The 7,766-nt window shown below is 62.3% G+C and overlaps 4 protein-coding genes across 4 annotated transcripts; 1 reads left to right on the forward strand and 3 right to left on the reverse strand.

The window, feature by feature from the left end:
* Nucleotides 1-122: 122 nt before the first annotated feature.
* RHTO_07835 (protein phosphatase 2c) lies at nucleotides 123-1,803 on the reverse strand (the record flags this gene model as incomplete). The annotated part of the gene is made up of 8 exons (XM_016421491.1): nucleotides 123-171; nucleotides 233-330; nucleotides 395-629; nucleotides 692-893; nucleotides 960-1,287; nucleotides 1,355-1,469; nucleotides 1,554-1,648; nucleotides 1,720-1,803. The coding sequence occupies 8 exons, from the start codon at nucleotides 1,801-1,803 to the stop codon at nucleotides 123-125; spliced, it is 1,206 nt and encodes a 401-aa protein (XP_016274084.1).
* Nucleotides 1,804-2,196: 393 nt separating this feature from the next.
* RHTO_07836 (putative stress response protein Rds2p) lies at nucleotides 2,197-4,254 on the reverse strand (the record flags this gene model as incomplete). Its single annotated transcript, XM_016421492.1, has 10 exons — nucleotides 2,197-2,552; nucleotides 2,609-2,699; nucleotides 2,765-2,865; nucleotides 2,919-2,929; nucleotides 2,986-3,179; nucleotides 3,243-3,308; nucleotides 3,367-3,452; nucleotides 3,530-3,573; nucleotides 3,632-3,726; nucleotides 3,787-4,254. The coding sequence occupies 10 exons, from the start codon at nucleotides 4,252-4,254 to the stop codon at nucleotides 2,197-2,199; spliced, it is 1,512 nt and encodes a 503-aa protein (XP_016274085.1).
* A 411-nt stretch (nucleotides 4,255-4,665) lies between these two features.
* RHTO_07837 (chromosome condensation protein, CrcB) lies at nucleotides 4,666-5,952 on the reverse strand (the record flags this gene model as incomplete). The annotated part of the gene is made up of 3 exons (XM_016421493.1): nucleotides 4,666-5,274; nucleotides 5,329-5,461; nucleotides 5,519-5,952. 3 exons carry the CDS (start codon nucleotides 5,950-5,952, stop codon nucleotides 4,666-4,668), a joined length of 1,176 nt encoding a protein of 391 aa, XP_016274086.1.
* A 148-nt stretch (nucleotides 5,953-6,100) lies between these two features.
* RHTO_07838 (3-dehydrosphinganine reductase) lies at nucleotides 6,101-7,461 on the forward strand (the record flags this gene model as incomplete). The annotated part of the gene is made up of 6 exons (XM_016421494.1): nucleotides 6,101-6,253; nucleotides 6,324-6,455; nucleotides 6,524-6,884; nucleotides 6,943-7,128; nucleotides 7,195-7,316; nucleotides 7,384-7,461. The coding sequence occupies 6 exons, from the start codon at nucleotides 6,101-6,103 to the stop codon at nucleotides 7,459-7,461; spliced, it is 1,032 nt and encodes a 343-aa protein (XP_016274087.1).
* Nucleotides 7,462-7,766: the final 305 nt, after the last annotated feature.

The following is a 7,766-nucleotide window of genomic DNA, read 5'->3' on the forward strand; positions in this document are numbered from 1 at the left end:
ACGAACTGAGTTTCACGTCTGCGTTTGGTGGTAGTAGATGCAGGGGGTGTTTGGGCATGCGAAGGGTACATATGAATGCGGAACGGAAGGCACGGCGCTTACGGAAACGAAACGTGGCGGTTTCATTTGAGGAGAACAACCATAACGGTCAAGTTGTCGGTCGTGCGGTGCCTGCGCGCGAAGGAGCGTGAGTTCAAGCTAGAGCTGGAAGAGGGCAGGAGACGGAACGCACGTAAGAGCGTACTGGAGGAGCTTGTCGCTCGCCTCCTGCGGGTCCTTGCAGCCCTGAATGAGGTCGACGGCCTGCTGGTCCGAGCAGACGTCCCAGAGCTGTGTGCGCCGTGACAACGTCAGTACCTCGGATGCGAAGCGAGCGCAGCAAACGCGGACGCACCCCATCGCAAGCGACGATCAAAAAGTCGTCCTCATCGCGCAACGTCGTCTCGGTCGTGTACGGCGAGCCGACGACAAACTGCTTCATCTGCGAGTCTCCGAGCGAGCGTGTGACGGCGAGGTAGCCGTTCACGCGCGAGTTCATCACGTAGCCTCCGGCGGCCTCGATTCGCTCGGCTTCTTTCGAGTCGGCCGCTTTGTGGTCGTAGGTGAGTCGAATGGCGCGACCGCCGCGGCTACGAGCGCCAGATGATTAGCTTGCTGCGCAAGAGGCCATGGCGGCAAGCGCAGAACGCACGAAAGAACCGCCCTCGCGTCTCCCACATTCGCCGTGTACAGCGTCCGCTTCGCCGCGTTGACGACCTCCGCCGGCCCGCTGATCTGCTTCTCGCCCTCGTACGTCGGGGTTGTCGTGCCGCTCGAGAAAGGCGAGAGCTTCGAACCGCCGCTGAGAACGCTCTTCAACTTGCCCTTCAGGCCGGTCGACTCGCCGCCTGAGCCTGCTGTCGGACGCGTTGAGAGTCAGGCCTACCCGACTCCGCAAAGGAGCGAGAAAGCGAGCTCACCATTCGGGTGCTGTCCCTCGCCCGACCCAGGCTTGCCCTCCGTGGGATCAATCCCCACCGCCTCCGCCGCCTTCGCCGCCTCACCCGCATGTCCCTCCAACTTGCCCTTCGTCCCGCCCACCACATGCGGCGCGACTCCCGACCCCTCTCCAACCGGGTTCCCCTCCTCGTCCTCGAGCCGGAGGAGACAAGTGACGGCTGTGCAGCCTGAGTGCGACCCTTCTGCGGCTGAGAGGGCGGAGAGTTGGGTGTCGACGGCGTGGAAGGTCGCGTTCAAGAGGTGGGGGATCGGAGTAGAGGGCGACTTGCGCAGGTTGTCGAGGAGGTGCTGCGGGTCGAAGACGTCAGTCCGCCCATTCCACGAAGAGCCAGTGAGAGGGTGAGAGTGTGCACACCTCGTGGAAGTGCAGACCGCAGTACTCTGCCGCCTTCTTGCCTGCATGGCCGTCAAAGACCGCAAAGTATCCCTGACCCCTCAACCCGGCAAAGTCATACACGAACGCGTGTGCGCTGCGGGTCGCTCAGCCGTGCCTTTAGCTCCAGAGATTCGCTGTACAAGCTTCTCCAAGCAAGCTTGAGTGACGTGGGACGCACTCTTCGTTCGTCCGCCTGCACTGCTCGTTCTTGTCGTGGCTGACCGCAACCCTGTACGACGTCTGCGCATTGGGCTGAGGGTGCTGATTCAAGTGCTATAACCCAGCATCAAACACTCCTCGTCCCGTCAGCTCGCGAGCGGGAGGCGAGCGGAATGACGACGCACCCCAAAGGTGTCTTCGCTCCTGGCGACTGTCTCCTCGGTTACGCGTGCGTCGCCTTCGAGGTGTCCGTTGCCGGTCCGTGGCATGCTTTGAGACTGAGCAGAAGCCATCCTGACCTGGAGAGAGAGATGGCGAGATTGGCGACGAGGTCGGGATGCGGTGACGGAGGTGGGAAACAAGCGAGATCGAGTGGTGTGGGACGCAAGCCGAGCGAGCGAGCGTACGCCGGCGAACAGCGAGAACAAACGACGACAGCGGCGAGCACTCTAACTAGCGGGGAACGCTGCGGAGAGCGAGCAAGAGCACGACGTCACTCTTTGAACGGGGAAGTTCAAAGCGAGAGGAGGACAGGTTGCAAGCGCGGGCTACAGTGAGGGGGTTCAAGCGACAGACTGACAAAGCGAGGAACAACAAAACGATGTAGAGTGAACTCGACCGGCGAGAAAGGAGAGGAGAAACGAAAGGAGGCGAACTCGGGCTCAGGAGGACAAGTCCTCGAAGAGCGTGCGGGCCTTGTTCTTGCGGCGGCGGTCGAGGCGGTACGAAGGCGACGTCGACACCGCATTGCTGGCGCTGGCGACGGATGAACCCCAGGTGGACGAGCTACCTTCCTTGACGGCGCGGACAGCATACCCTCCCAAGTCGGCCGACGGCAGCGAGCGACTCGGTCCGTACCTGCCGTTGCCGTGCGAGAACGACGAGAAGAGCGACGAGAGCAGCGTGACCTGCACGTCAATGAAGACGAGCGCCGGGCCCGCGACGATTACGGCCGTGTTCTGGATGATCGTGTTCGAAGCGAGAGGCTGGCTCGTGCTCGTCAGGTAGACCGAGACGGCTGCGAGACTGAATCAGCGAATGCGTGGCTGAAAGAGCGAGAGCGAAGGGACGCACGACCGCTGATGCCGGACGGAACGATGCAGCTGTGAGCGGGGAAGACGAGCGCGACGGGGGCGCCGCCGATGATCATCTGGCAGAACAGGACCTGCGGCACGAGCGCGCGGGTGTGAGCGAGACTTGCGTGCAACGAACGGAGAGAGCGAGACGAACCTGGACGTCGATTTGGACAATCGTGATGAACTCGATGCGCGAGCCGACGAGGAAAGCGCTGAGGCCCGAGCCGCCGTCGAAGACAGAAAGAGGCTGGTTGGCTGCGGTGGAAGCCGTCAGCGAGGAGCGGGAGGCGAGTACCGAGCAAGCATACCGGTCAAGCCGCTGCGAAGTAGAAGGAAGGTCAGTTCGCTCAACGACGGACGAGACGCCCGACGCACAAGTCGCTAGCCTGGCAACCCTGCAGGAAGCCACCAACGAGTGCGAGCACCTGAGCCGGCGAGAACGCAAGGTCGAACGACTGCGCCTCGAAGGTTCCGCCCGAGAGGAGGTTGAGGAACGACTGGTGGCGCGCTTCGACGGTGAGGATCGAGCCGGCGGCCGTGAGGAGCGACGGGTCCGAGACGAGGTGGGCCTGCGGAGGAGCGGGCGAGGTTAGCGGTAGTGAATCAAGGTTAGGAAGGTCAGCGCGACTCACAGCTCCGAGGTAGGCGCCTTGTCCGACCGCTTCGACAGCCCTTGCGACGGCAAGGAACTCGAGGGGCTGTCCAGAAAAGGGCGCGGTGAGCGAAGTGCGCTAAGGAGTCAGGCGGAAGACGCACGTCGCTGAGGGCCTTGCCAAAGTTGAAGCTGCAACCCTGGAATGGCTGCGCGCCGAGGGCGATGATGGCGCTTTCGAGGGCCTTGACTGCAATTGCCCGGCACCGAGAATCAGCGCCAATCTCTTGAAGGAGTTCAGGAAATGCGGGAGGAACGACCACGCACGGTGAGCCTGCTCATCTCGGAGGAACGACCCAATTTGCTCGATACTGCGTAAGGAGCATCACGTCAGTACTGCGCAGGAGTGGTAGGGTGAACGAGACTCACATGATGACCACGACGACCTGCGAGAGACCGACATCGACGAAGTCGCTCGTCGAGAAGGTCGACAAGGCGCGCGAGTACAGGGTCGACTCGAGCGACTGCGAGTAGAGTGGACGCCATTAGAACGTAAGCAATCGCGAGCGAGGCGGCGAACGCACCTCGAGGACGTAAGCGAGCTGGAGGACAGTCAAGTCGCTGCTCGAGCTGACCCCGCCGCCGACGCTTGACCCGCCTCCTCCGCCGGCGCAGCTCGACTCGCCGCCAGATCCCTGAGCGTACGTCGAGGCCGAGCCAGTCGGTCCGACGAGACCAGCCGAGTCGGTCGCGGTCGAAGGTGGGTAGGACGCGTTCGAGTCGACGGCGGCACTGGTCGGGCTGGCCGTCGCGTTGCTCGCGTCTGTCGCGGACTGGCCACTAGATTCGGTGGGAGAGACGCTCGCGCTCGCCGTAGCTGCGGCGGAGTCGAGCGAGACAGACGCCACCGTCGACGTCGAGTTGTCTTGGCGGCGACGAAGCGCGAGGCGGAAGCCCGAGTCGCGCGCGACGGGGTGGTCAGCGAGCGCGACACCCGACAAGGCAGGCAAGAGAGCGAGCGAGGCAACGAGGCAGCGAGAGAGGCGAGCCATGGTCGAAGAGGAGGGCCCGAGCCAGCGGTCGTCGAAAGGGAGCTGCGAGCGCGTGTGGAGCGTGTCAGTGTGGCTGAGAGTGGTCAGTGCGTGACTCTGTACGCACTGGAAGTGTGTGCGAGGAGAGCGAGGGGTGAGCGAGTGAAGAGAAGGAGGGAAAGAGAGGCGAGCGAGTCCGTTGGCGCTTGGGTCGCGCGGGAGCCGGGTCGAAAACTGTCTCGCGGGAGAACGAGAATGTCGTACGAGAGGCTGAAACACCGCAATACGCAGGGCTTGGCGGAGCAGGGCGGACAGGGGAGGCGGGAAGAAAGGAGAGACGATGAGGAGGAGGAGCTACTCGAGAGGATTGCGATGCCAGGGAGTGCGCGAGCTATACAACAAGGTATTCTATGCACAGTCTGTTCGACGACTCTACGCCGCCCCAGCGCACACGGGCGCCCTGTCACCACTCCACACCCAGCTCCCAAGCACGACGACGAACAGCACCTGCGCCGTGATCCAGCTCACGATAAAGTACCTGTAGCTCTGCCCCGTCTTGAGGCCGCGCAGCTCGACAATCATCGTCGAGATCGTGCTCAAGCACCCGCAGAACCCGTCCTGCACGCCTCCCAACGCCGCGCAGCCGAGAGGCGAACGGGGATGCCGCGCGAGGAGTGCCATGATGGCGAAGACGAGGCTCGAAATAGAGTTGCAGGCGAAGGTGCCGTAGGGGAACTTGGGGTTGAGGCGGTTCAGCTGCCGCGAGATGTGGTATCGTAGGACGGCACCGGGCGGGGCAAGGACGATGGCGAAAGTGGCGCGCGGGCGGTAGTAGTCGGGACCGAAGATGAGGAGGAAGAGGGCGCCGAGCCAGAAGAGCGGGCCGATGAGCATAGTCGTCACGTTGAAGGCGAGTTGTCCGGGGAGCTGGTGCGGCGTCTTGCGGAACGAAGGGACAAACGCGCCGAGGTGGACGCCGACCTGGAAGGCACCGAGAGATGCGACGAGCGTGATGACCGTTATAGACATGCCGGACATGAACTGGGAGCGACCTCCGTCAGCGGGACGAGGGAGAAGATGAAGAGCTGGACTCACAGCCGTGAAGCGACTCGTGCCGGCTGGCTCCTTTAGGTTGGCAAAGGCGCTGAAGATCTCGCTCGACAAGGTCGACCAGGTTGTGAGGGACCCGCAGAACCCCGTGCCCAACATGACGAAGAGGGGAGGAGAGCTGGCGGTCGAAGGAGTCAACAGGGCATTTCTCCTGAGATCATCCGTGCCCACTCACATCTTCTCTATGTCGTCCTTCTTCCGTATAGCGAATCCCATCACCAGGCATCCTGTCATTTGCGCCCAAACGAGGGGAAAGACGGTGCTCGACGAGAACTTGCCGATCCAAATCGTCCCAAGCCTGGCCAGGACGCCCCATATCGCCGCAAAGATGAGCAAGGAGTGAACGGAGACCTTCGGACGAGAAGGCTTGAAGTACGCCGGGACTTCGCTTGGCGGGATCTGTTTGGGTCGAGGAGGAAGAGATGCGGTCCCCGTCTCGAGCGGCGGTTCCTCCGTCGCTGGCCGTGGCTCTACAGACGGCGTAATGTCCCGACTGCGCTTTTCGTCCCGCCCTCGCTGCTCATGACGTCCCTCTTCGAGGTCCCGGGTGTTGCGGCGGCGGCGGTCGTCGAGCGTCGCCTCGTCGCTGCTGGGCTCATCGTGAGCCATCCGACAGTCGCCTGTAGAGCAGCTCTAGCGGTCCAGTTAATGATAGCGCTGCAGCGAGCTGGGGTGGACGAGGACAACCTCTCACCGAACTTCCTCTCCGCAAGACACAACCTTCGGCTCCAGCCAAGGCTCGCTTTTCCTGCGCTGCATGACGTGGGATTTACGCGCTCAGGTCTTGCAGACGCTTGATCGGCTTCGAACGAACCCCGCATCTGCCGCCGTCGCGCTTCTCGCCGTGTTGATCTCGCTCGGACTGATGAGGCTTTTCTCGCGGGCGCAGCGCTTCGAGGTGGCAGGGAAGGTGCGTGCAGCCAATGCATGATCCTCAGTCATCCGTGCGCGCCGCTCACCCGCCCTCTTGTCGCCCACAGCATTGCTACATTGGCGGAGGATCCGAAGGACTTGGGTTGTCGCTCGCTTGCCAGCTTGCAGACCGCGGGGCGCATGTGACGATCGTGTCGAGGAGTCAGTCGAAGCTGGACAACGCTCTTCAGGAGCTCGAGGTGCGCTTGTCGTGTCGCTCAACTGGCCTACCTCGCCCCGTTGATCCCGGACGGCGCTCTTCCTGCAGACGCATCGCCAGAACCCCTCGCAAGTCTTCCAGGCGCTGTCATGCGACTTGACCGACCCAGCCGCTGCCGCGTCAACCCTCAGGAAAGCCTGCAAAGCCACACTCTCCTCCTCGCCAGACTACCTCTTCGCATGCGCCGGCGGCTGCGTTCCCGGCTATTTCGCCGAGATGTCTGCCGAGCAGCACTGGCAGTGCATGGAGTGGAACTTCAGGACGTGCTTGAACACGGTTCATGAGGGAGTCAAGGCGATGAAGGAGGATGGGAAGAAGGGCGGACGGGTCGTCTTGACGAGCTCGGTGTTGGCGCTCATGAGCTTTGCGGGCTACTCAAGCTACTCTCCAAGCAAGTATGCGATTCGGGGTACGTCTTTCCCCGCGCTTCGAGCGATTCAAACAGCTAAAATACTCCTCTCTCGCAGGTCTCGCCGAAGCACTACGGAACGAGCTACAACTTTACGGCATCTCGGTCCACCTCTTCCTCCCCGCCACCATCTTCTCGCCCGGCTTTGAGAACGAGCAGAGGCTGAAACCGGAGATTACGAAGAAGATTGAGGGACCGGACGAGGGAATGAAGCCGGACGCCGTGGCGAAGGAGCTGATCAAGGGTGCGCATATAGCGTCGACGCACTTCATACCCACGGATGGATTGCTGACGACCCTCCCGCCCGCAGGCGTCGAGCGAGGCGACTTCTACCTCACCTACGAACCAGTCGGCCACATGCTCCGCAACAGCCGCGGTATCACGCCTCGCAACAACGTTCTATTCGATTCTTTCTGGGCTCTCGTCGGTACTGTGAGTCGTCCCCTTGCCCTCGAGACTTCCCGTTGCGAATGCTGACCTCGCTTGCATCCTCGCACAGATTGCGTTCCCCATCTGGCGGCGGATGTCTCCGGATGGCGAGGTTAGTAAGGAGGCGAAGCGGATACGAGGGCAGTAGGCTGTATCCGTTGTGCCGTTCCCGGTGAATCGAAGCTTGGGAGAGGACGCGTCGCCGTCGTCGCTTTGCATGGCTTTGCTCGCTCGGTCGATTTCGTCCTCTCATTCGCAAGCTTTCTGCGATACTGTCTACGCTTTTCAGGAGCGCCCGCTCGCAAGTTGTGTGGTCGCCAACTCGCTCGCTCCTGGTTGCCCTCCATCCACTCGCTTCGCTGCACTCGCTCGAGACTGAGACTGCTTCGCAGATGACCGTCAACTACACCGGAGGCGGTCGCAGCACCCACCGTCGCAAGCCAGTCCGGCGGT

Source organism: Rhodotorula toruloides (genome assembly GCF_000320785.1).
Source record: "Rhodotorula toruloides NP11 unplaced genomic scaffold Scaffold8, whole genome shotgun sequence".
NCBI lineage: Eukaryota > Fungi > Basidiomycota > Microbotryomycetes > Sporidiobolales > Sporidiobolaceae > Rhodotorula > Rhodotorula toruloides.